The sequence below is a fragment of the Melospiza georgiana genome, chromosome 13 (assembly GCF_028018845.1).
Source record: "Melospiza georgiana isolate bMelGeo1 chromosome 13, bMelGeo1.pri, whole genome shotgun sequence".
Classification (NCBI taxonomy): Eukaryota; Metazoa; Chordata; class Aves; order Passeriformes; family Passerellidae; genus Melospiza; species Melospiza georgiana.
The window spans coordinates 13,269,745-13,296,629 of NC_080442.1; the positions used below are offsets into that span (position 1 = coordinate 13,269,745).

Here is a 26,885-nt window from a genome sequence, read left to right on the forward strand (position 1 = left end):
TGGACCTGGCACTGCTGCCTTCAGAGCATGGCTGGCATTGAGATGCCCCAGCCCCTTCCCCATGGCCTCGCTGTGCACATCTGTTCCCTTAGAAATAGCTGTTGCCATGGTTTTCCCAAAGAAAACACATCTCCCCCCCTTCCCCACCACCACTCCCCACCGCCTTAACCTTGTGACAGCAGTGATGACGCGGCTCCCTAAGAAAGGCCACTTCACGTAGCTATGGTAACAATTAGCTTTCTCTTGGCTTTACCTCGGGGGTGACGCTGGGGAGAAGGGCCCAGAGCTGCTCCCCTGGAGCAGGTGCTTCCCCTGGCCTTGCACCCAGAGCCAGGGCTGGCAAGTGCCCGCTCTCTGCTGCAGCATCCCAGGCAGGTGTCTCACTCATAGGGGTGTCTGCAGCCTGCCTTTATCTCAGGTGCTGGGGACAATCCCCCTGAAGCTGGATGCACCTACAGAAGCCCTCAGCAAGGCTGTGCTGGCCTCCAGCAGTGGCTGGTGCAGGGAGATGCTGGGGAGCATCTCCCAAGGCACGGGGATGGTGGGAGCATCTGCATCGCCTGGGCTCACTCTGAAAGCGTGGGGGAAAGAAGAGTGGGAGGCAGCCGGTTGTGCTGGAGAAGGATTGGGAGCCAGCTGGGATTTTGGGGCTGGGAGCATGGCAGGGGCATCCACAGCCTGGATGGGAGGTCTGCAGTGGTGCCTGTGCTCCCGGCAGCGGCAGGGTAAACACGGTGCAAAGCCGCTCCTTAGGTACATACGAGTCACAGCTGTCGACTGCAGCAACTAAAATAAGCATTTTCCTGCTTTTTATTCCTCTGAGCCCAGCAGAGCCCACTCAGCACCAGGAGAGGAGCTGGAGTCTATTCTTAGCTCTGCAGGGAAGGCAGCAGGAGTCCCTGTACTGCTGTCATGCAGGGCTGGGGGCTGCCATGTCCCATCCCCTCATGGTCCCCAGGTCCTGGCCTGACCCCAGGGTGGCATCAAGGCAGGAAGGACCGCACCCCAACAGCGATAAAGTCCTACTTTTTTAGCCAAAGAGGAGTAGGGGAGGCAGTGGGAGGTAGGGAAGCCCCAGCACCTCCCTCAGCATCGCTGCAGGATTTGGCATCCCTGAAGGAGAGGCTGCAATGCAGGTGGCTCTGGAAGGAATCCCTGCACTTGCAAAGCTGCTCTTCTGCCTGGGCATGGGGAGAGTGGCAAGTCTCAGCTCCTGCTGCCTCCAGGGATGGGAGTTTGAGGGGAGTTGAGGAGTCTGAGCTGAGAGTCACCCATTGGCCTGTGCTGTGCCAAGGTCAGGCTTGCTTTGCCCAGCCCTAGCCATGAGATGCTGGCACTGCCCACCCCAACACTTCTCACCCCAATATTTCCCACTGTTTTCTGGCTGCAGATCATGGTGGCCAGGGGGTCAGGGAGCCTCTGGCCACCAGCACTACACCATCCCCACATGGCACTGCAGGTCCTGCCTCAAAATGTGGGGAAATTTGGGGTGACCTCCCAACAAACATGCTGGAGGAGCAGCAGGCACAGGGCAGGGAGGAAATCCCCCATACTGTGGCCAGTGCAGCACTCAGCTCTGCCCTCCATCCAGCTCCATGAGGATCAGGGTGGGATGGGGGGCAGGCAGGGATCCAGCTGTGCATGGGGGGCCACGGGGAAGAAGCCCCAGCTCCATAGCAACAGGTACTCTCCACGTAATGGAGTCCTTTCCGCTCGGCCTCCGCAGCCGCCAGCCTTATTCACATGGCCATAAATAATTCAATTTTCTCATTCACACACATGAATGCTGCGGGCCGGGACTCCGGGTGCGCTCAGCCTCCATCTGTCTGGGGGGGAAGGGGGAGGCAGGGCCTGATAATAGACTCCAGCATTTGTTTAACATGGATGAGTGTGGCCAGATGGCCTGGGGACAGGAGGAGGGGATGGGGAGCTGGGAGGTGCTGCTGGCACCCTGGGCCTCCCCTGGATGAGAAGGGGAGGAGAGCAGGGGACTGTTGTGGGGACGAGCTGTGGCACCTCGAAATCAACTCTGGGACCTCCAAACCAGCCTTGGATTTGTGGACTTTTGGGCTGAGACTGGGTTAGGAAAGTCAGGCAGACCTTCCTCTCACTGTGCCTTTGTTGCATTTCCAACAGGGAAGAAGGAATGGGAGATGCTCTGTGCTGTGCTGAGAATTGCCCTGATCCCTGGTGAGACTGGGAGCAGGGGCATCAACCCATGACTGAGATCATTTAGCTGAAGGGGAAGGGGCAAGGGACACTGCCAGTCACCATCCTGTCCCACACTGCCAGACTAGGGCCAGCAGTCCCCAAAATAACAGCAGAGAATAAAGAACAACCCCAGTGATGGAGACACGTGGCCGCTTGCTGGTGCAATTAGCAGGCTCCGGGCCATCCCCTGGCAGAGGGACAGAAGGCCTGGCAGGAGAACACAGGGGAATTAGCAGGGTTAAGAGGCTGTGCTGGAAAAGCCTCGGTGCCAAGGAGCCAGTGTCTGCTGCTGGCACAAGCTGAGCCAGGTTGGGAGGTGAGGGATGTTGGCGACTGTCTGGTGGCAGCAGCTCCTCACCTTTCCTCCCTGTGGCTCGGGCAGAGTTCAGCCTAAAGCATGCCAAGGCTTTGATCAAAGCTGGCACCTTCATCCCCTCTCTGTGTTTGACCAGAGGGACACAGGCTGTGTTTGTCACTCTGGCACACAGCGACATCCTGAGCCTTGGGTGGGCTCAGACCCCGATGGGGAAACACAGACCAGCGAGAAACCTCGAGGCTGGAATTGGTCACTTCATCCCAACTCTCTCTCCCATGCCCAAAGGGTTGGGCTGAACAAGGTCCCAGCTCCGTTCCCCACCCAGAGAAATCCCTGTTGGAGATCCCATCCTTATTTAAGACCCTGGCAAACGGGCATTTAGCTCCAAGCTCCTGCACCATCTCCAGCTGAAGCTCACAGAGCTGGCAGAGGGGATTTGGGTGATGCCAGAAGGAGGGTCAGGAAAGGAGCCCGCGCTCCGGCAGCGATATCCATCAGCAGCAGCGTCGGAAGAGTTTTCCCCGAGGGGATGGGGGAGGTGGAAGCGCTTGCCGGGGGGGAGCTGGGAGCGTAACCAGCCCATGTGCTGGCATTCCCCGGCTCCGCGACGTATTGGGGTAGGACACGTGTGTGGATGTGTATATTTGGGTGCCCTCGCACACAGGCAAGGGTTCCCTGCCGGTTACACGCTGCTCTCGCAGGATTTGGAGGCAGTAAAGGAACGATGGCTGCGCGCTACATCCCTGGATCATCGGGCACAGCCGGCAGCTACTCCACAACTCCTCCCGTGCATCGCACATCGTACAACCCCCGCCTGCTCCCTGTGATATCGGCACGAACCAGACCCCCACCCGAGCCTGTTCAGCTCTGCTTGCGCCTTTTAGAGACTGGAACAACAGGCAGCCCTCGCCGTACCCATCTGATATTAAATTAGCTCCAGCAGCCCCTGCCCTCACAACCTGCAGGGAGGGGGTGAGCCTGACCTTGGCAGCCAGCCCCCCAACAGCTCTCTGCTGCAGACCCTGCTCGGAGCATCCTCCAGGGAGCTGCCCACAGAGCAGCAGCCTCGGGTTCCCCACAGCTCTCCAAAGGCAGGGGGTGCACCCGGGGCTGCCCTGGGCTGCTGAGCACAGACACAGCCCCCCAATTTCTCTGCTACACACCCTGCTCGGAGCATCTTCCAAGGAGCTGCCCACAGAGCAGCAGCCTCAGCTCTCCAAAGGCAGGGGGTGCACCCAGGGCTGCCCAGCACAGCCACAGCTCCCCAGTTCTCTGGCTGCACCCACAGCAGCAGGGGGGCCACAAGTGACAGAGCATCACAGGGGGCTGTGGGTGTCCCCCCCCCAGATCTCCCAGGCCATGTGCCAAGAGGTCCAGGCTGTGTCCCTGCACTTCTGCTGCTGCCAGGTGGGCAAATGCCAAAACCTCCCAGGCAGAAATTTCCACCTGTCAGACAATTCATATTTTACTCCTTCCACCCAAAAACCAGGCCCAGCCCGAGCCCTCTGCATCTTTTGAGGGATGGGTGGCAGAAACATGCTGCTGCTTATTCCTCCAGCTCCCAGCAGGAACAGGACACGGACAGCCCCAGCGGGATCCCAGGGGCAGCTGCATCTCTGGCTTTGCTCAGGTGCTCAAGGATGGACCACAGAGCCACTGGAGCATGGAGCACCTCCCCACCTGCCCCAGGTGCCCAGGAGGGCTGCAGAGGCAGCTGGCTGTGGGCTTTGTCCCGGTTGTTTTGCCACCCCTGTGGCACCAGGGGCTCTGTGGCTGCTGGGGGTCCCTGCAGGCTCCAGTGGATCTGGCTCTGCAGGCAGCTGTGGGCTCAGAGAGACCTTCCAGGACTGCTTGGTGGGAGCTACCGAGGAGTTTGGTGACTTGCAGGGTCACCAGTGGAGTGTGTCTGGCGGGAAGGGACACAGCCTTCCCCTCGATGGGAATGCACACACCAATCCCTGCATGCACATCTCCACCCCGCTCTTCTCCAAGCCTCTCACAGGTGCCAGACCCTTTTTCTACCTTGTTCACCGCCTGCACATCCAAGTGACACGGAGCGGAGGCACTTACCTGCTGCGTGCCCCATTGGAGCTGGAAGGACAGTGGGACAAAGCCCTCAGGACAGGGCACAGCTGGTCCTTCTTCCCCCACCAGGTGAGGAGGGCAGCTCCTCTCCTCCTCTCACCTGCTCCCTCAGCACGCACCGTGGCTCCTGGCATCACCAGGGCTTGCCCATGGTGGGTTTGGGTGCACGGCATGGCATCACTCTCAGGGTCCCCTCGATGAGGCAGGGACAAGGTTTATTCCAGGGAGCTGGCATAGAAGGCAGGCAGATACCCCGTGCTGGGCATATTCTGAGGTGGTCTGGGAATGCCAGGGATGAGGACGCTGCAGACCCCCACAGCTCCCCGGCAGGAGCACCCCAGCCCCTTCAGCAGGGAGGGACCCGCCACCTCCGGGGGTTTGCTGTCCCAGGGGCGGTTCTGCTGTTCTGCCCAAGCTGGGGGCGCCCATCCAGGCTTTGCATTCCCAGGGGTCCCCTGAGGCTGCAGCCCTGGGTTTGCCCAGCGGCATTGGGGACTGCAGCCCCCAGCGGGACGGGGGGCACGGAGCGCAGCCTTACCTTGGAGCAGGGAAGGGATAACGGGAGCCAGCTCGGGACCCCCGGCCCCGGGAGAGCTGCGGTGGTGGCGGCAGGGGATGCAGGGATGAGGTGACACGGACGGGATGGATGGATGGATGGATGGATGGATGGATGGATGGTCTGGGGGCTGCAGGTTTCCCCGCTCTCAGGTGCGGAGACAATAGCCAGGGCTCCTGTTGCAGCTGCAGACTGTCTCTTTAAACCCCTCATCAGCCCACAGGTGGCCCTGTCACCACCGTGGTCATCCATGACGTCATCGGGAGGGAGGGAAGGGGAGGAGGAGGAGGAGGGGGGAGAAACGCGATCCCCCTCCACAGCAAAAGTCCCCGAGCGCCCATGGCAACAGATTGCAAATGTCACTGCGCATCAGCCGCGAGGAGCTGCCGGGCTGCCCCCCACGGGCGGCACGGGGCACACGGGGCTGTCACCCCCACGAGTGGCACGGGGCTGTGACCCCCAGGGATGGCACGGGGGACACGGGGCTGTCACCCCCACGGGGCACACGGGGCTGTCACCCCCATGGGGGGGACACGGGGCTGTCACACCACGGATAGCACGGGGCATACGGGGCTGTCACCCCCAGGGATGGCACGGGGGACAAGGGGCTGTCACCCCCACGAGTGGCACGGGGCACACGGGGCTGTCACGCCACGGATGGCACGGGGGACATGGGGCTGTCACCCCCACGGATGGCAAGGGGGACACAGGGCTGTCACTCTCAGAGGTGGCACGGGGGTGGGCAGAGCCATCCCCCTGTGCGGGGTGTGTTGTAGGGGACAGCGTTGTCACCCCACGGTGGCATGGGGGACATGGGGCTGTCACCCCCAGGTATGGCACAGGGGACAGTGGTGGTGATTCCATCAACAGCCTCTAAAATTTGTCCAGTTCCACTCCAAAATGAGCCCCTGGCACCAGTTAAAACCAGAGGAAGGGATGTTTTGGTGACAAGGAAATATTTCCTTAGAGCTGTGAAGGTCCACCAGTGCTGCATCCTGCAAACTTGGCTTTGAGGGAGCCTCATCCCAAAGAGAGCTGCCCAGTGTGGGGAGAGGGGGCCTGGCTGTGCTGGATAGGACCTGTTCACCCCTCCATGATAATGTGTGAATGTGAACCTGAATCCCCCTGCAATGGGAGCCCCAAACTCTGCAAATGTGAATAAAGTCACTCCTCCTCAGGATTGGGGAAGAATCAAATATTTCATTACACCCTTGTGTTTTTGGAGAGATGAGATACACCCAAGGACTCCCTCTGTTTCCTTTGGTCTTTTCTCACACCAACAAGGGTTTTTTCCCCCAGATGGTTTCTGTAATGACCTTTAGGATGCTTCACCTTAAAAAGGAACCCCATGGAAGCAGCCAGCTCCCACAGAACAGTCTCACTAATACCTGCACACCCTGGGCTTTGGGGAGCACTTCAGGGCTGCAGCATTCCTTCCCCACACCAGGACCCTGTGCAAACCTCACCCTCTTATTTACCTATTAAGAAAAATTTAAAAATAGGGTCAATCTTCTTTTCCCCTGCCCTCAGCTTGATGAAGGAGTTGAAGCCACCAAGCTCAGTGGCCATGAGAGGGGCTTGTCTCAGGACCTGGAGGGTTTTCTTCCTCCACAAGCATCCCTGTGAGGAGATGGTCCAGGTTTTCCCCCAGGGATTTCATGCTGGGGGTTGTGTCTGGCTGGGGGCAGCCAGGATGGGAGCAGCCACCCCTGTGACCTGCCCAGAGCTGTTCTCCTCACACCCCCTCTCCAGGCCTGGGAAAGCAGACACGGGATCCAGGGATGGGAAGCTCTTGAGAAACAGCCAAAGCAACAACAGCAGAAGGGTCCTTGCTTGAGGAACAGAAAAAAAACATCCAAAGCAGCCCAAATGAGCTGCATTATATATATATATATATATTTTTTTTTTTGTTTTGTTTAATTTTTAACCTCTGCTGTCTCTGGATAAACCAGCTGGGGGTGGATGTGGCACTGGCAGGGTGCTGGTGATGCCACAAAGGCACGGAGCATCTCTTTCCTTGGCACACAGTGACATCCAAAGCCAAGGACCCAGAGTGGCCCTGCAAGGCTGGAGGAGCCCTGCAGCCCCCTGGGCCAGCCAAGGACCCTCAAACCCCCAGGAGCATCCACACCAGCCCCAGGATCAGAGCTCTGGCTGTTAGGCTGGGCTTGCCCTGTTCCTCTGGCTGGGGATGTGCAAAGGGACACCCCACCTGTGTGCCAGCACATAAGGACAGGGACAGGTGTGTGACCCCCATTGCTGGAGCCCAAAAGGTCCCACAAAATGCTGTGGGAGGTGAGAAATGTCCCAGGAGTCCTGAGCCCTCAGCAACCCCCTGGCTGGGGGTCTGGCACTATGACCCCACACCTGCTGCCTACCCCCATGCCGAGATAAACCAGGACTAACTTTGTCCTCAGCCTTGTGCCTGCTCTGGGATTTATTGCACAGGATCCCAATCCCTGCCACTGGCTGGAACGGGCCCATCGAGGGCTTCCAACCCCTTGCCAGAGCACAGAGGGGGCTGAGCTGTGAGCAGGCTTTGGGATGAAGTTCTCAGCTCTGGGAGCACCAATCGCTGCTGCATTTGCGGCTCTTTTGTCCGGCCAGGAGCTGCGGAGCTGCCCTTCGGCGGCGGTGCCGCTCCTTTTCCTGCCAGCTGCTGTGTGCTCGGATGTTCTCCGGTATTTAGCTTGATCCTATTACGGTGGATCTCAATTAATTAGGCAGGAGGCAGAGAGACAAAGAGGGAGGCCAGGGCCGTTCGTTGTAGCCTTGTCATCGCGCCCTGTGCCCCCGGCAGGGACAGGGACGGCTGAGGCTGCTGGGCACCAAACTGCTGTGGGATGGGAATGGGGCAGGCAGCTGGGGGGGCACTGGGGTCACCCCCCTGCTCAGGGGTGCCAGGCAGGCTGACACCCCACAGGAAGGCAGCTGGAGCCACTCAGCTCTTATCCAGTGGGGCGGTGGGGTCTGGCTCTGTCCCAGCGCTGCTGAGACCCTACAGCATCCCATAAACACACGGGGATCCAGCGGTGTGAGCTCTGCCCGGCACGGGCATCCCCCTGCCATTCAGGTGACACCGGCTGGGTGCTGCTGTCACAGCCCTGGGAGGGAGCACAGCCCTGGGACGCGGGGATGGGATCCTGTAGGAGCATAGGGGGGAGTAGGATGGAGACCAGAGATCTCTGCAGCCAGGTCTTGGAATTTGGGGTTCATTGCAAAGGGCCTGGGTGCAGGGCCCTGCTGGGATTTGGGGTTCATTGCAAAGGGCCTGGGTGCAGGGCCCTGCTGGGATTTGGGGTTCATTGCAAAGGGCCTGGGTGCAGGGCCCTGCTGGGATTTGGGGTTTATTGCACAGGGCCTGGGTGCAGGGCCCTGCTGGGATTTGGGGTTCATTGCACAGGGCCTGGGTGCAGGGCCCTGCTGGGATTTGGGGTTCATTGCACAGGGCCTGGGTGCAGGGCCCTGCTGGGATTTGGGGTTCATTGCAAAGGGCCTGGGTGCAGGGCCCTGCTGGGATTTGGGGTTCATTGCAAAGGGCCTGGGTGCAGGGCCCTGCTGGGAGCTGCAGCCACAGCTCGGAGCAGGCCCGAGAGAGGGAGAGAGGGGTACAGAGGATGAGAATGTAAGAGAGTAAGGGGGTAAAAGGGTAAGAGAGTAAGGTTCCCGTTACAATACAATAAATCTCTTTCTGTGCTGAATATTCTGATTCTCACTAACCAATCTAGTACAAGATACAAATCCTATAGCATTTCCATAGAGCCTATAAGAATCACTACATTACCATACTTGTTACATTTTAAACCCTAAAAATTCCTGTTTGGGCCCCTTCTGCCAAGCTGTAGGGTCTGCTCTGACCCTTGGAGCTGTCTGCAAGCAGAGGGTGTTGTTCCATCAAAAGGAGATTACCTTCACTGGCCACACCATTGTTTTCCCGTTGTTCAGAAACTGAGGTATCTCAAAGCTTGCTTTCATTTCGATGTCGCTTACAGTTTCTACATTCTCAAAATCTTTTCCCAGGCAATCATATTTATAAGGATTTCCTGTTTCATCTTCCCAAACAGGGTCCCCTGGGCTCCCCAGCATCCCTGGGTCCAGCCACCCCACAGCAGAGGGAGCACAGCCCTGGGATGCAGGGATGGGATCCCCCCCAGGCTCCCCAGCCCCCCGGTCCGAGCACCCTGCCCCTCTCCAGCTCCCGCTCCCACGCCTGCCTCTGGAGTGGCTCCGAGAGCCCTGCGTGGGCTCAGCCCCGGCAAGAGGCCGGCAAATGGATCTCAAGGGCCGCCTGACATTCCTGCTTGCTTGCCTTTGAAGGAGAAGAGCCCCTCAGAGCTGCCCTCGGCGCTAATGCACTGGGCGGAGGGGTGCTGCTAAAAGCCAAGGCGGGCAAAAGCTTTCAAACCCTTGGGGAGGCCCGAGAGGTGCCCGGGGGTGACCCCAGGCTCTGCTGTTGGTGTTGGGGTGTACCCCAAAATGCTGGAGGGAGGTGTGGTGGTGTCCCCTGTGGTGTCCCCATGCTGGGAGTGATGGGACTGTGCCAGACCCTTCCTGGGGATGGAGGAGATGCTCCAGGCATGGAGGGGTTCAGGGGGTTCAGGAGCAGGGAGGGGTGAAGGGCAATGTAGGGGACTTGGGGATGGTTGGATGGGGTTTGCAGAGTGCTGGGATGAGGTGGCTGGGCTGGAGGAGGGTGCAGGATGGGTTTAGGGGAGTACAGGATGGCAGCAGAGGGGGCATGGTGGGTGCAGGATGGGTGAAGGCAGTGCTGGAGGTGCAGGGGGTGCAGTGTGGGTGCAGGGGAGGCAGGATGAGTTCTGGGGTGCAGAGGGATCAGGGAGGGTGCTGGGGCTCAGGAGGGATGCAGGATGGGTTCCGGGGTGGAAAATGGATGCTGGGGATCCAGGAGGGGTGCTGGGGTACAAGGTAGGTGCAGGATGGGTTCTGGGGTGCTGGGGTGGGAGGGTGGGTGGTGGGGGTTCAGGATGGGTTCAGGATGGGTGCAGGATGGGTTTTGGGGTGCTGCGGTCCAGGATGGGTTTTGAGATGCTGTGGCTCAGGGTGGATGCAGGATGGGTTTTGGGGTTCAGGATGGGTTTTGGGGTGCAGAGGGGTCAGGGTGGGTGCAGGATGGGTTTTGGGGTTCAGGATGGGTTTTGGGGTGCAGAGGGGTCAGGGTGGGTGCAGGATGGGTTTTGGGGTTCAGGATGGAAGCAGGATGAGTTTGAGGGCGCTGTGGCTCAGGACAGGCGGCGGGTGCCCGGTGCAGGGTCCTCCCCGCCGCCAGGGGACGCTCCAGCCGCTCGCGGCACTCCGGCCCGGCAGGCCCCATCTCTCTGGGGCGGGGGCCGGAAGCGGAAGTGCGGTGCCGCCCCCCGCCGCTGTGCCGTGGCGGAAAGATGGCGGCGGCCATGGCATGAACGGGACCCGGCGCGGCCCCAGCGGTGAGCGCGGCCGACACCTCTCCCCGGTCCCATACCGGCGCGGAGACCACCGCGGCCCCCAGTCCCCCGTGTCCCTTTACCCCTCGGGCCGGCGGGAGATCCCCAGTACCCCTGGCGGGGGGGCCCTCAGCTGCCCCCGGGCTTCCCTGGAGCTCAGTCCCTCCTCAGCCCAGGGGACCGGAGCTCCTCGCTTCCCTCTCGGCAGGTGGGCCCGGACACATCGCGGGTGATCCTTCCTGTGCCCCTTCGCCCCCAGCTTCCTCCATTCTTCCCAAGCTGTGCCCTGTGCCTGCTGCTTGTCATGTCTGCATTTATCCCTGGCTTCCTGGGCTCCCTTCCCGGTGTATGGAGGCTCCCGCTATTCCTGTGGTGTCCAGCTGTGCCTGTGCCCTTTCCTGGCTCCCTCCTTGTTCCCCGTTGTGTCTGTTCAGCAGGCAGGACTGCCTTGGAGGCATCTCTGGACTGTTTTCCTGGTGCCTCGCACTGGGAGATCTTTCTCCCAGTCCCTCCCCTGCTCTCCGTGCCCCTCCTGTGTTATCCCCCCGCTCCCTCTGTCCTGTTTTACGAACCCCCTCTGTCGGGCGCTGTGGGTCCATGGGTTCCCCGTTCCCTGAATTCTGTGCCGGTCCCAGGGCACGTGTGCTGTCCCTGCAGGATGAAGATGAAGATGAAGATGAAGTAGAGCTCTGACCATGGACCATGAGGCGCCCACCATCAGGCCCCGGCGCATCCAGAACCAGAACGTCATCCACCGCCTGGAGCGGCGCCGCATCAGCTCGGGCAAGGCGGGCACCCACTGGCACCAGGTGCGCGTCTTCCACCAGAACGTCTTCCCCAACTTCACCGTGGTCAACGTGGAGAAGCCGCCCTGCTTCCTGCGCAAGTTCTCCCCCGACGGCCGCTACTTCATCGCCTTCTCCTCGGACCAGACCTCGCTGGAGATCTACGAGTACCAGGGCTGCCAGGCGGCCGAGGACCTGCTGCAGGGCTACGAGGGGGAGATCCTGGCCAACGGCAACGACCAGAGGTCCGTCAACATCCGCGGGCGGCTCTTCGAGCGCTTCTTCGTGCTGCTGCACATCACCAACGTGGCCTCCAACGGGGAGCACCTGAACCGCGAGTGCAGCCTGTTCACGGACGACTGCCGCTACGTGATCGTGGGCTCGGCCGCCTACCTGCCCGAGGAGCCGCACCCGCCCTTCTTCGAGGTGTACCGCAACAGCGAGTCCGTGACGCCCAACCCGCGCTCCCCGCTCGAGGACTACTCCCTGCACATCATCGACCTGCACACGGGCCGGCTGTGCGACACGCGCGCCTTCAAGTGCGACAAGGTCATCCTGTCGCACAACCAGGGGCTCTACCTGTACAAGAACATCCTGGCCATCCTCTCCGTGCAGCAGCAGACCATCCACGTCTTCCAGGTGACGCCCGAGGGGACGTTCATCGACGTGAGGACCATCGGCCGCTTCTGCTACGAGGACGATCTGCTGACCCTGTCAGCCGTGTACCCCGAGGTGCAGCGGGACACGCAGACGGGAATGGCCAACCCCTACAAGGAGCCCTTCATCAACTCCCTGAAGCACAGGCTGCTGGTGTACCTGTGGAGAAGGGCCGAGCAGGATGGGAGTGCTATAGCAAAGAGAAGGTTCTTCCAGTACTTTGACCAGCTGAGGCAGCTCCGCATGTGGAAGATGCAGCTCTTGGATGAGAACCATCTGTTTATCAAATACACCAGTGAGGACGTGGTCACGCTGCGGGTGACAGATCCTTCCCAGGTACAGAATCACACAGTGGTTTGGGGTTGGAAGGGGCCTTAAACATCATCTAATTCCCACTGCCTTGCTAGGGGTCCACTAGACCATGTGGCTCAGATACTGCCTCCCTCTTCGGGCTGCTCTTTGCTTTGGGACAAGTGCTCAAGCATTACAATGCTGTTCCTTAATGAGTCTGCAAATGTTATTTAGGATGCCTAGTACCTTTTTGAGTCTTTTTTGATGCCTCTGATATTGAATAACTTCTGTATCTTCTGTTTTCTTAATTTCTGCCTCCCTCTTCAGGCTGCTCTTTGCTTTGGGACAAGTGCTCAAGCATAGCAATGCTGTGAGCTGTTCCTTAATGAGCCTGCCAAGGTTATTTAGGATCCCTAGTACCTGAGTCTTTTTTAATGCCTCTGGTGTTGAATAACTTCTGTATCTTCTGTTTTCTTAATTTCTTTGCTTCCTTCCTTCTCACCTGCAAAATGAGAAAGATCTGATGTGTTACCAAGTTCCTTTCTCCGAGGATTGTTCCCATGCTCACAGATGCTCAATCCTCTTTCCTTCCCCAAATCCCCAAATGAATTTAATTTTAGCTGATAGTTTATATACTCCATTTAAATTGTAGAGGTAGTCTCTCCTTTTTCTCATGTATCTTCAAGCATGTTTTTCAAATATAATAGTCTTCATTTTCCCTGGTACAATTACCATTTCTGTTCTGCCTACGTACTTAGTCTTTCAAGCTCCAGTAAGAGGTAGTATTTATGATCTCTCCAAATTGGAGTAGCAGCTTTTAGATCAGGCTAATGGGCCAATTGCTTCTCTTTTCAATTTATTACTAAAGAAGTGGAATTAGAGCAAATGTAGCTCAGTCAGTGCTGGGTCCCTCCAGATGTTTTACAACCCTGCATGTTGATCATCTCTTTTTACTGCTTTTAGAGTGGTTGGTCACGTTTTGAGCCCTGTGAAACTAAGGGATTTTATTAGCTAATTTTTATTCCTTTAATCAGCTTGGTTTTATTCTGTTGAAAGTATTTAGCAAGAATTTGTGATAAATCTCCAATGCAGCATGTAGGTCTGGTTGTTCCCCAGAGGTTTGTTTTCTCTCATACATTTCTCTTCCCCACATCTTTGCCAGGACTTAGAAGAAATAAACAGTAGCTCTTCGTGTGTTGCCTTTGTCTGGTTATTCCTGGGAGATGTCTCTGTTTTGTTTTGTTTTATTTTCCTTTTCTGTGGTGTTTGTTTGGGGGAGTTGCTTAGGGAGGAAATGGGTAAGGCTTTATCTAATCCATGTTGCCCATTGGTGTAAAGCTGAATGTCTGTCTCAGAAATACGAAGGCTCTGTGGAAGTGCCCTGCAGGGTTCTGCTCGTTGCTGGTGTCTGGAATGAGCTCCTGGCCCTGATGTAAATGTTTGTGGCTGGCTCAGCTCTGCACTCTGCTGTGGTTAGTAGGGTTTAGTGCCTGGTTTGCTGCAGGGAGCTCTCCACTCTCTTCACCCCAGGGTTACTTTAAGATGCAGTTTGTGGTTTGTTCGCAGTGTGCCTCAGGCGCTGGGTTTTGTGCTGGGGGAAGAAAAGTGCCTCATTTCTCACTTCTTCCAGAGATAATTCCAGATGTGGAGCAGTCTCCACAGACCTGTCTGAAGGTAGGCATTGTGTTAGGGCTTCCTGAGTAAAACTTGGCTCACAAAATAACTACAGCTCCCATTTTTCTTCAGTCTGTCAGACAAGGAGCGCAAGGTTTCATCCAATTTCAGGATCCTTTCTCCCCTCTGGCTTCTCTGCCAAGAAAGTTGAGGAGTTGCTGTTCATGGTTGTGGGTTGTGTGGTTTTTGTCTGGGTCTGCACTGTCCTTTGAGATCTTTAGGAGTGTGCTCTGCATAGGGAGCTTGGGGGTTTGTTGCTGTTGTAGGCTTGTGTTGGTAGGCTTGTCAGCATTGCTGTGTGGTTTTTGTGGCACTCAGCTGCTGCCTCCCATGCTGTGATGATGTTTTGGTGGTGTTACAGGTGCTGCAAAAGCAGTGAGGGTTTCCCCGCTCAGGGACATCCTGTAGATGTGTCTCTATGTTAACCTGGCAAAGAAACTTTAAATAAAAAAGTTGGAGGATACTCCCTGCAGTCTTTAGTGATTAAAATAGTTTTTCCTTCTGCTGTCTTCTCTTATTTTCTCTCTGCTCCAACCCTTTATTTCAGAAGGGCTTCCCTTTCCTCAGGCAGTAGTCTAGTGAGTAACCTCATCCTGTGTGTTTCGTTTGGACGTGTGGGGGCTGGATTGTATTATCATAGTTTATTTTGGGGCTGTAAAACAAACAAACCTTGTGATATTTGCAGGTGGGTGGGGTGGGCAGAGTGCCTGCCATCATCCCTGAGCATTGTTTGGGAGCAGGAGGTGAAGCATTTAGGAATTGCCTCTATTGACAGAAGATTTTATCAGATGCCATAGGAATTAGTTCCCTTTGAAGTGGGGACAGGTTCTTACTTTGGGGTGCCAGCACTTCTGTCTCTAATGAAAGCTACTTTTAATGACCAAGAATTAAATACGCCCTTTCCCAATGGGATGGGAATGTCATCTCCCTTTGCTGTAGCTGTGCTGACACAATGTCACCTTTTTTCCCAATTTCTTGCTCATTCATGCCGGGATTCATTGCCATTGCCAGTCCACAGCATGGTACAAGGGCCATCTTGCAGGAGAATGTCAGCATTAAGAAGTCATCAATATCTTTCAGATTTTCATTTCTGTGTTGGCAGGGTACCTGGGGGGCAGAGCTTTTTTTGGGCAGTGATGTAGTGCACAGTAGATAAAAAGGCTCATCTCTGTGTGATGCAGATATTAAGAAGGGGAAGAAACTAATATATCTATGCAGAGGTAAAAATAATTTAAGGTCAGCTAGCATTGGATCTGAAGTAATTTTTTCAGCAGGAATGAAGATTAAATTTGGCACTTGAGTAAGTGTTTTGGGTTTGGTGGAGGACAGAGAAGTAGAGAAAACAATACGGTTTCATCTAGTTCGAGTTGAAAAATTGGAAACCCATTAAGTTTTCTTAAATAATCGCAGCTGAGAGGTGGATAATTGGGTACATGTTGAGGCATTCCAGTAGGAGAACGGATTAGTGTGAGGATGTAGGATTCTCCTGTGCTGTGGAAAAATTTGGATAGGGTCTGTGGTGTGATGTGGGGAGAAGGAAGGGACAGCTTCCCCAGCTGTGCTCTCCTGGGTAACCTCTGCCTCTCTCGCCAGCCCTCGTTCTTCGTCGTGTACAACATGGTGACCACGGAGGTCATTGCCGTGTTTGAGAACACATCTGATGAGCTGCTGGAGCTGTTTGAGAACTTCTGTGACCTCTTCAGGAATGCCACCTTGCACAGTGAGGCTGTCCAGTTCCCCTGCTCAGCTTCCAGCAACAACTTTGCGAGGCAGATCCAGCGCCGGTGAGCCATTCGGAGCATGCTTTATTCCGTATAGACACTCGCTCAGCCCCGTCTGCTGAAGGCCAGTATCAAATACCAACCCTGAGAAAACCAGTTCCTTTGGCCCCTTTGCCAGGTGGACTATACATGGTTCATTCTTGCAGCCTCTGATTTTATATTCCACAGCATTTACCTTGTTAGGGGAAGGAGCAAAGCAGTTGCAAACTGCTGCTTAGAAGAAAGGAAGGGAATTTTGAGAGAAAGATGTTTCTGTCTCTCCTTGAGCAGTAACTCTTTTGGAGGTTATTAAAGTGTTACTGCCCAGTAACTTTGGTCCCTGAAGATAGGATTTGTCAAGATGCTGGCATGATCCAGTTGTGTGTATTTTGCCAAGTGACATTCTCTGAATTTAGCATGTACCAAACTGTTTTCTGTAGCATTTCCTCAACGTCAGTCACCAGCTTGTGGTTATCATCACTGTACTAGGAGAAGGGAAACTCATCTGCTTAGATCTGTTGTGAAAGCTGAACAAAATACCAAAATAACCTGGGTTTCTAGAATATGCCTTAACAGTCAGATGTGGTTTTAATGAGGCAGAGTGTGTTACTTCTCTAGGAAAATTTTGTTGTGACTCAGGTGTTTTTTTCTTCCAGTGGCTTGTTTCTCATAATCCAAAGTACTTGCCATCCACTTATGGGCATCAAGCTTCTGTTGACTTTAGGCTGATGTCACATAAGTCTGACGAAATTGACTATGTCTGTAACTTTCTTGAGAAACCTGTCAGGAAATCCATAATGCTTAATGGGAGAGACAATGAGAGGACTCACTGAAGACTCACGACTAACAACTTCAGCCTTTTGTTAGAATAGATAGGAGAGTATTTTCCTCCCCTTGCTACAAGGGCCTGTAACAGGAGTGTTGTAAATTCTACAGCAAAGTACCATAGAGCATAGTCCACAGTGAGCTGGCTTCTGGCTGTTTACCCTCTTTATTGTCCCTGCAGATGATCTGACTGTTTTAGTACATGTAAAGTTTCAAATTTTTCTTGGAAAGAGAAATCCAGCCTGTGTTAATTTCTCCAGCAGGAAGAACTTCCAGCTCACTGTAGTTTCTGGAGAGCTTTATGCTCCTCATCAAGGTTCTTCTTCATCTAAGGTTTCTCCCTTTATGCATTTAGAACAATGGGTGGAGAGAAGAGGATTGTCAAGTCAACATTAAGGGCTCAACTGTTAGTGTGAAAGCCCCCTGGCTTTTGCTCGTGCTGTTTCCAGGCTTTGTGGTAAAACTTGGATTGACTGATCAGCTGCTAATCCATCTCTCCCTGTTTCTGATCCTGTTCATTTCCTGTACAGCAGAGCAGCTGGGTCCAGACGTTGTGGATAGGCACATTCTTCTCCTTCTGTCACTCTGGACATTGTGAGTGAGACAGTAATGATAAGGGAGGATGAAAAGGTTAGCAGAACTGGTTGATGTTTGAATCACGGTGATACATCTTTGGAAACGAGCCGCTTTAGTTCCTACACTGCAGCTGTTTTCTCTCCCTGTCAGTTTTCCTGCTTGCTTTGTTTAAGATGTGCTGTTCAGCTGTGGCCTTTGTGAAAAGGAGGTGTCTCTTGCTTTGCTGCAGGTTCAAGGACACGATTGTGAACGCCAAGTACGGAGGGCACACGGAGGCTGTGCGGCGCCTGCTGGGGCAGCTCCCCATCAGCGCCCAGTCCTACAGCGGCAGCCCCTACCTCGACCTGTCCCTCTTCAGCTATGATGACAAGTGGGTGTCAGTCATGGAGCGGCCCAAGACCTGTGGTGATCACCCCATAAGGTATGGGGAGCTGTATGTGAGGAGAGAGTCAGTGTAAGTCACCTCTGCCTTGTGGCATCAAGTGTGCAGAATAGGGAATAGATGGAAGCCTTTCTCTTAGGAAATCCTTTCACCAGGGGATTTATTTCACAAAACTTGGCCTCTCTCCTTTACAGTAATGGGGGTGTGTGGGAGGGCTCTTCATGTTTCCTTGCTGAGCTGCTCTGCTCTGGGGAGGGTTTGGGTGGTGAAGTCTCAGCCTTTTCCATATGAATGGTCTTGTTCCTCCTCCTCTTCTTGCAGTGCTGCCGTTGTGTTTGGGTTGCAGAGTGATACAGCTCTGATGTTTGCTTTCCTATGCTGGAAAGATCCTCTCTGAGCATGTGGGTTTAGTTGGCAAGGATTGTCTGGTTTGTCCTGTGAATAAAATAGTATCTGGGCTAGGTGTTACTCAGAAAGCCTGTGGTATTGATTGAGCTGTTTTCAGACTTCCCTTGTTTACTGTTCTCACCATGGGAGCTGTACTCCTTGTCATACTCCCTTCTCTCCGTGATCTGTAGGGAATTTCTGTCTGTAGTAGGAATTTTAGCCAGGTGCCAGGGCCATTCTGTGCCTCTTCTGTCTGAGTCTCCAATGCTGGCAGAGGGAGTAAGTCTGAGCTTGAGAATAAGGAGGTTTGCAACGCTTCTTAAAGAAATATCAGGACTATTTATTTCTTTTTGTTGGCTGCAGCCATGGCTGCAAGAGGAAGTGGTTAAAAAATCCAACGTCTCCTGCTTGACAGGCTCAAAGAGCCTGAGTTACCCAGGCAGAATAGTATTTCTGCTCCTAGTACTGCAGAAGCAACCTATGCTCTGAAAACAAAGAGAGCCTTCAGTGCCTGAGTGCTTTGTTTAGTGACTGCACACATGTTGGGGGCTCAGGCAGCCTAGGGAGATCATTCTGGACTGCTTCCCAACTTTATTTTCATCAACGCATTCTCAAAAAGTGGTTTCATATCTCCCCTGGCCCTGACTCAGGTGGCGGGGAACTTCTGATTATTCCTGCGCTCTCAATTCCCAAATTATGTATATTTAATTGATTCTTCTGCCTGTATGATTTGGTTTGATCTCCAGCTTCCATGTTATCTGCAAAGAAAGCCTGCCCTTTTCCCCCTTGTCATGCTTGATGTTGGGAAGACTTGCAGGGTGGCAGTTGTCTGCCAGCGCCAACCTGCGCAGGGCTCCCGCGGACAAAAGGCAGCAGAACCGCAGTCATGTGCTGCGGTGGAGTCTTTGTAGTAAACAAAGCCAAGTGCCACCTTCCCTCCCTCCCCTGAGCAAACCAGCGTTTCAGAGCCAGAGCTTTTAAAGCTCAAAGCTGTGCAGAGTCAATTAGGACTTGAATAGAGCCTCGGAGCAGTGGGGCTCCTGGTTTTTTGGAAAGTAAGCAGAAGATGAGGCGCTAACTTTAACCATTCAGTAGCTGAAATAGTGCTGCTGTGGTTCTCACGTGCAAAACAAAGGGATTAATAAAATAATGCCAGCTGCCTGTTGGGGTTAGAGGGCTTGGAAATGAGGGACCACAGGATTTGTAATGTAAGTCCTGTAATTGTCTGGAATGGAAAACCCTTCAGTAGCTAAGGTTGTTATAATCTGTGTGCAGTTTCCAGGCACGATGTGTGAGCTAGGAAAGCTTCCAGACCTTTTCCACATCAATTCAATATTTCTGTGCACTGCGTTCTTTTTTTAGTGCTTGTCTGCATCCCAGAAGGTTCAATTCTGCCTCCTTAAGGGACCAGTGGTTGTTTGCTGTTAGGTGGGAAGGACTTTAGGTTCCCCATCACCACCATCTTCCAGTCTCTTTTCAGGAGGCCTGAAGAGATATTCAATGGGTGAAATGATGGCACTTGAGGGAAGAGGCTCTAACACAGCTCTACCTATAGCAGGGGGTCTCTAAAATCCATCTAGATGGCTAATAAGGAGCCATTTAACCAAAGAATTGGTCTGCAGATAAATCTTCCATTTTCCTACAGTTTGAAAAGGCTGGTCTTGCTGTTTCTGTTGACACACAATTTTATATTGCAGTGGCTAATTTATCCCCAGAATGAGAGCCCATGGAAATGGCCTCTGATTGCAGAGCGCTTTTAAAAATACATTTAAAAATACCAAACTGAGCACATCTTTTAAGATTACAGGGAGCTTCATCTTGAGTAGTAAATTGTTGTGAATTGGGGGAGAGAGGAACAGATGGGGGACTGTGCTTTATTTAAAGAATGACCCTCTGCATACCCAGCCTTGTGTAGGAGGAAAAGGGCTTTTTGAAAAGCCAAATACCAAGATTGTGACTCTCTTGCTGGGTTCTTGTGTGCAATTTTCAGGCAGGGCTGGCTGGCACTTTGATTCAGAGGAAGGGAGAGGAGAGTGGCCCTCCAGGAAGAACATGAGGTTCTCAATAGGCTGTGTTGTTAAAATGTGGAGTATGTCTGCTCCTGAAACAGCATCGCTGGTATCTGTCATCATCCGTTCTCCCAGGCTGAGAGCATCGTGTTGCTGGCGGGGGGGAGATGTGCTCAGACATTAAAAGCATTCTTGGAGTTAAAATCGGAGGAAAATGCAAAATACCCGCATGCACTAAGTGTTGGTGGAAAAGAAAACAGCTGGGAGGCATAATGGCAATTCTGTGCCTGAAGTTGGAAGAGGTCTAATGAAAATGGTCTGACAAACAGAGACCTTCAGGGGAAGGACTTGAGTTAGAGCCCAGCTACTTGGTGAAGGTACCACATCCAGCATCCTCCACCACTACATCCCAGAAGCCTTCTCCAAAATCTTGGGGAGGGTTGGATCCCCACAGAGAGTCCTGTGTTCTGACAGCAGCAGTGGGCAGTGGTGTTATCTGGGCTTATGTCAGTTACACAGAGTGTGCAGGGGAGGGTCAAGAAGCAAAGACTCTGGACTCACCTGTCTTTTCAGAGCTGTTTGTCTCATCCCCCTGAAAATGTTCCCTCTGTGCTGGAGCTGTGTTCCAGAGCTCACCTGGAGAGCATATGTGCTTGACCCACAGGCAGGAGATGCATATGTGCTTGACCCACAGGCAGGTGTGTGGGTGACAGCAGCAGGTCATAAAGTTTTCCTTGACCTCTGTCCTTGCAGTAGTTATTGAATCCGATTCATCAGGTACCTCCTGCACAGCCTGTCTCATTAATGCTTTATTGGTGGCAATCTAAAAGGAATTGCAAAACCTTGCTTGAGCTATACACTGCAACGTGGCACCCTTGAGCAGGATTGCAGTGACTTCCTTCACTGAACAAGGACAGCAGTGTAAAGCCTTCACTGGCAGTACCACGGGGAGGAAAGGGTGGCCTGACACTCTGAAGGGCATTGCTAAGGGAAGGGAGTTCAGTTCTGTACAGTATATCTGCCTTGGGGATCAAGGGAGCAGCTTGCATTAAGAGAGGATGGAGAGCCAGCACAGGTGGGGCCTGAACCAAACTGACTCCCTCTTGTGAAGTCAGCTTTGTCCACCAAAGTGACAGGCAGAGTTCTCTCATTGCTAATAATAAATCAGAAGTGATGTTTTTCTAGACAGTGGAAAACAACTGCCCTGAGAGGGACTTCCCTGCGAAGCCAAGAGCCAGGCACCCAGCTAAGGACCTTCTGCTCCTCAGGGAGCACCAGCGCTCCAACTTGTCTCTGCATGCAAAGAGCCCAGATGGCAAAGTCAATAGCGGGGAACAGCCCTGATTGACTTTCTCTTCCTTTCAGATTTTACGCCCGTGACTCTGGCCTGCTGAAGTTCGAGATCCAGGCGGGGCTCCTGGGGCGCCCCATCAATCACACGGTGCGGCGCCTGGTGGCCTTCACCTTCCACCCCTTCGAGCCCTTTGCCATCTCGGTGCAGCGCACCAACGCCGAGTACGTGGTCAACTTCCACATGAGGCACAGCTGCACCTAGAGGGACTCAGGGTGCTCTCCTTGCTGCTGGGCCCCTGCCACTGGTGCACCAAAGGCAGGCACTCACACCTTCTGGGAAACCAAACCATCGCTCATGGAAAGAAACCTCAACTGGGAGCTCCCACCAGGGCTCTCAGCCGTGGATCAGCTGATGCACCCCAGTTATGGGAGTGGGGGGGCTTCTTCTGACCCTCTTTGTGCTGCAGAGATCCCCCCACTGTCCTTTCCTGCTCCTGTTGATGAACAAAGTGTAGCTGAGGTTCCTTTCCTCTGTTTTCTATCCTGCTGTGGGTCTTAGGATGGCAGAGATGGAGCTTTGCATCACACTTGTGGAGCACTCCCTTCTGCTCTGCTGCTCTCCTATCGTGTTGGACAGGTGACCTGTCACAGAGGGAAGGGATGGGAGCCATGGGGAAGGCTTGGATCCAGCTACCCCTGTTTGTATCTTCAGAATTGCTTGGGAAATGAGATCCTGCTCTCATCCACACAATCTGCTCATGTCATTTTAATATGCAAGAGGTCAGGAAAAAAAAGGTGTGAGAAATCACTACAGTTGAGAGACATGAGGTGTGTTCCTGACCCTTATGCAAGTCACTTAATCTTTGTGCCTTAGTAAAAGCTCCTAAGTGAGAGATAGTGTTACACCAGCAGGCCAGGGCAGCTGGTTCTGTCTGCAAAGCATGAGAAAGTGGGTGCAGGAGGAAGATGGGTGTCTGGGGAGCAACAGCAGCTCCTTGGTTATGTCAGAAGGACTCTTCTGCAGCATGGGGGTTAATCCTCATGGCCATCTGCAAGTTCTGCTGCTGAGAAGAGGGACACCCAGCTGCTGGCACCCTCCTGTGTGTTGGGAGTACCAGTGTAGAAAATGAGTGGGGTTTTCCCAGGAAGAAGGATGGAGACCTGAATTCATGTTCACTGCTGTGGGTGGGCAGTCTGGAGATGAACTTGTTGACTTAGGTTGCTTACCTGTGTCTGTTTGATACACTGTTCTCTGTGAGAACCCAGATGCTGTTTCCAGGCTTCAGAGCACAGCTGGCCAGCGTGGCAGTGTTGGCTGGACCATGGCAGTGTTTGTGCTGCTGATAAATTAAGCTCCTGTGTGTAATTACCTGCCACTGTGGGCTGGTGAGGATGCTGGCCTACCCTTGTCTCTTAAAAATTGAGTTTTTGGTTGTAGGCCAGCATTTGGGGGGTTTTTACATGAGGGCTGGTTTATGACTGCTGCCAGGCAGCACAACCATCCCAGCATCACCATGTGCTCCATCAGAAGCTGGAGCCTGTTCTTGTCCCATTCCTTTAAGAGGTACAGTGGGGGCAATAGAAAATTGGTGCTAATACACAGGAGACCCTCTCTATTAAAGGACCCTGTGGGTGTCTCAATTGGACCAAAATGAGCTGTGGGAGATGTGTTGTGGCCACATGCCTGTGAAGAGGAGTGTTGGAGTCATGCATTAAGTTTTGCTGGTGATGCACTGGAGAAGAACTGTGTGGGCGCCCGCTCATGGTATGAGTGGTGGGCCTCAAAGTTAAGGGTGTCCCGAGGTCCTTGAATCAGCCTTCGCTCTCTGCCTCTCACTGTACTTCTCTCCTGGCCTTGCTAAACATTATTTCTAGGCAAGACATTGCATTTCACTGCTCTTTTCCTGGTGTTTGCACTGTTGGTGTCTCAGGTCTGTCAGGAGTGCCGGCGGGTCAGGAGACTGCTAACAGAGGAGGTGTCAGTGCTTTAGCTGCAGGTTCCTCTCATCTAATGACACTATTTGTCAAGGTTTTAGGGTTTTATCTTGTGATCTGTTCCTCAAACATTCAATTAAAGCTCCAAGTGGAGAATGGTTTGCACACTGTAGATCATGGATTTGCCTCCCTCTGCACCACTCTCACAGCTGTTCGCACTTCAGTATGAGACTTTTTTTCCCCCCTAAGCTTCCAGCTGCTCCATCTGAGACTCTGTTTACTCCTTGGTGTCACAGCCTCAGGAAGTCAGTGCTTACTAAATTAGCTGTCAGATCTCCATTGAGACTCTTTTTTCAGTGGCAAAAAATATAAACTTCAGCATTTCTGTAGTAGGGGCTTTTGCCAAATTCAGGCTTCCCTGTGTGAAGCAGAGAGTGTGGCATGGATTGTTGGACTTGGGGCTGAGAAAGAGATCTGTTCTTAGCTCTGCTATTAAATTCTGAGGCTGGGGGCAAATCTCTTCCTTCTCCAGCTGGTGTTTTCTTCTCCGTAAATGAGGCCAAAAACATATTTTCAGCTTTTATAAAACACTTAGAGATTCATGGATAAAAAGTGCTGGATAAGTGCTAAGTATTTTCTTATTATGTTTGCAGACAAACTGATCATACTGGGTACTAATTGCCTTGGAGTAGCATAGCAGATCCTGTGGTCTTGGCTGCTGCATTTTATATCAACAACAGAGTTAATTTTGTTACAGAAATGTATGGAAAGAAAAGTCTCTCATGCTTGAAATTTTGATGCTTTTATTTAAGAAACAAAAAGTGTGTGTGGTGGGGAGGGTGGGAGAAAAGGGGAGATATTTTCTATCTGATATTTTTCCTAGGTTAGGGCAAAGATTTGTTAGCAACACAAGACAAAACCAGAATAAACAGAATTTGCTTTAAAAGTCTGATTTATTGTCTTTGTCTTCCAAAAATTTGAATGATATAGATGGGAATTCCTTTGCTAAGAAGAGATGGCAGGGCCTTGGACTGTGCAGACATATCCCATGGGAGCTTGCTGCCTCTTCCTGGCACTTAGAGTACAAGTGTCCTTAAGAATGTTCCCCCCTGAGGCATTTCTGTAGTTCCTGCAGATTTCTCAAATTCTTGTCTACATGAGCTAATGCTGGGAGAGGAATTCTTGGTTACATTTTTCCCTTTGCATATTATTACTAGCCCAGCTGGTACTCAGGGACTCTTCCTTTATTCCATTTTCAGCATTTATCTAATCTTTTGGACATTTTCTGCATGATCAAGGGATGAAAGCTTGTTGTGGTTTAACCCCACAACAGCCCCACAGAGCCACTTGCTCACTCCCTCAATGGTGAGAAAAGTGAGAAGACTTGTGGGTTGAGATAAACACTGATTAATGGGTAAAGCAAAAGCCACATGCAAGCAAAGCAAAACAAGGAATTAATTCCCACTTCACATGGTCTGGCAGGTGTTTAGCCAAGTCCAGGAAAGCAGGGCTCCATCCTCTGTAGCTGCCCCAGCCAAACCAGCACAAAGCTGAACACACCTTGCTTGGCAGAACAGCCTGGCCGCTGCTTTTGGATTGTGCTGAGGCACTCCGGTTGTCGATGTGCTGCTCCCTGCCTCTTTGCAGTCTGGCTGAGAACTCTGCAGCATCCCTGTTTGTGTTAGTTCTCCTAACCATCTGCATCTTGAGCATGAAAGTGATTTTCCTTTGAACCTTTCCTCCATTTCTCCGATGCTTTCCTGTGCAGACCTTGAGCACACCAGAAAGCTCTTGAGCCCGTGGCTTTTCAGATTGGCACTAAGTGAGGAGGAGATGCTTGAGCTGGAAACTGTGTTTGACTGGCAGCAAAATCCCATCTTTTGTTACTTCTTCTGCTGCCTTTCCTTTAAGAAAATAAAAGTAGTGAAAGCAGGACAGCTGCATTATTTCTTGTATAAAATACATTAGACAGCAAGGCACAGAAATCCCATTAGAATCAAATGTATGGATAGGTTTAAGATGTGTCCCTACTAAAGACTCCTATCAATTAACCTTCCACTGCTATGGCCCTGATTTAGCTGCCTGTGTGTACTGAAAGGACCTTCCTTTTGCTCAGGTGCTGCATCTATTAAGCTCTTCCCTTGGTCATTTTGACCCAGCTAGAAGAATCAGATTTCTGATGCTTTAAGAAATCCCTTTGTTTTTCTTCTTTATGATCTGTCTTGCTGCTTTTCTGCCAGCTTTTCCTGCAAGGATCTCTCAGGGCTCTGGGCAGAGAGATGGTGAAGGCATAGCAATGAGATATGTGGCTCTCTCACAGCTGTTGTCCTTCTGGGAGCCTTTATCAGATAGGTACTGATGCTGCAGAGAAAATGGATGTCCTATGGACAATTGAACAGGATTTTTTGGGTTTGCTTCATCCTTGCTATGCAAGTTTCAGAGCCTGTGACCTTGATGTGCCTGAATCTTGTGCTTTCTTGAATTATTACATGGTTATAAAAGCTTTTCTGGTAAAATAATCCATAAAAAATGGATTATTTTACCAGAAAAAAAATACAGTTTTAAACTAGCAATATGGAAACTGGTATTTCATGGCCAACTGCTGTGGTCTTGTATGTGAGGAGAACTGGAAAGTGACACATTGCCCTTGGTTCCTGCTACTCAGGGCTGTGCTGCAGCATCTGGGAAACATGTGGGTCCTCACTTGACTAATGAGTTTAAGACAGTTATGGAGGAATGTGCTGGGATGCCTCATGGATGCCCAGGGCCCTTAGATAACACTACCAGTGCCCTAGCATTTGCTGCATTCTTCTTTGTCCAGGTATGAATTGGACAACTCCTCCTTTGGAAGAGTTTATTTTCTGTGGATGACAAAACTAGTTTGAGTTCCATCTTTTTAAAGCCAGGAACATGCTATTTCTACTTTCCATGGCTGTCTTCTTCCCTTCTATACCCAGCAGCTTTGCAAAATGCCAAATGTAGTCCAGAGCAGCCCTGGCTTTGCCCAGAGGACTCCCTAAGCCCCTTTTTGGCAGTGAATTGTCGTTCTGAAAGCTACTCTCACACAAGTTCATCCTTCCCTTTGCCAGTATCCTTCCTCTATTCAGGTGTGTTGCAGCAGCATCAGGTATGGAGGCAGAAGGGTAGAGAGAGAGTTGGGTGGCTGAGCACTGTCACTGTCCCAGTGTCTGACTGGTGACCCTGGATGGGGCAGCTGAGGGTGCACTGGCAATGCTGACATCAGCCCTGGGGCTGCTGGAGCTGGGATGTGTGGGACCACTTGCTCAAGGGGCTTGGAGGGGTGAGAACCAGGCAGGTGGCAGGGAAGCCCTGCCAGGGCCATCCGGCCGCTGTTGGATGTGATTTTCGGCTGTTTTTAATCGCGGTGTGCAGCATCCCTGCGAGTGCCTGCTCGCTGTGCTGAGCTGGTCATTTGATACCTCCCCGGTGCTCCTGGGAGGCCTAAAATGGAGCAGCGCCGGATTAGATGTACCCAGTGCCCTTGGTGAGCTCTGAGCTCCGCCGAGATACGATCCTCGATCCTTGCCCTCCCGCCTCCGACCTGCTGGCGCCCAGCGCTGTCGCCACAGCAACGGGGAGCAGCAGCCCATCCGCATGGAAACGGCCTTGCCGTGCCCGCCGGCGCCGGGGGACAGCGCTGCCAACGCCAGCTCCGAAAGGTGAGGGGCACCAGCACCTCTG

At 53.0% G+C, this 26,885-nt stretch overlaps 1 protein-coding gene across 1 annotated transcript; it reads left to right on the top strand.

The window, feature by feature from the left end:
* Positions 1-10,566: 10,566 nt before the first annotated feature.
* DET1 (DET1 partner of COP1 E3 ubiquitin ligase) lies at positions 10,567-24,010 on the top strand. The gene is made up of 5 exons (XM_058033385.1): positions 10,567-10,817; positions 11,267-12,387; positions 15,610-15,800; positions 17,407-17,598; positions 21,321-24,010. The coding sequence occupies exons 2-5, from the start codon at positions 11,305-11,307 to the stop codon at positions 21,508-21,510; spliced, it is 1,656 nt and encodes a 551-aa protein (XP_057889368.1). The 5' UTR covers positions 10,567-10,817; positions 11,267-11,304; the 3' UTR covers positions 21,511-24,010.
* Positions 24,011-26,885: the final 2,875 nt, after the last annotated feature.

What these genes read in the sequence shown, in the direction of transcription:
- DET1 (XM_058033385.1), top strand. Translation starts at nt 11,305, where the DNA reads ATGGACCATGAGGCGCCCACCATCAGGCCCCGGCGCATCCAGAACCAG. An exon ending in GCGAGGCAGATCCAGCGCCG is followed by an intron (nt 15,801 to 17,406) that starts GTGAGCCATTCG and finishes GCTTTGCTGCAG; the next exon opens with GTTCAAGGACACGATTGTGA. An exon ending in TGTGGTGATCACCCCATAAG is followed by an intron (nt 17,599 to 21,320) that starts GTATGGGGAGCT and finishes TCTTCCTTTCAG; the next exon opens with ATTTTACGCCCGTGACTCTG.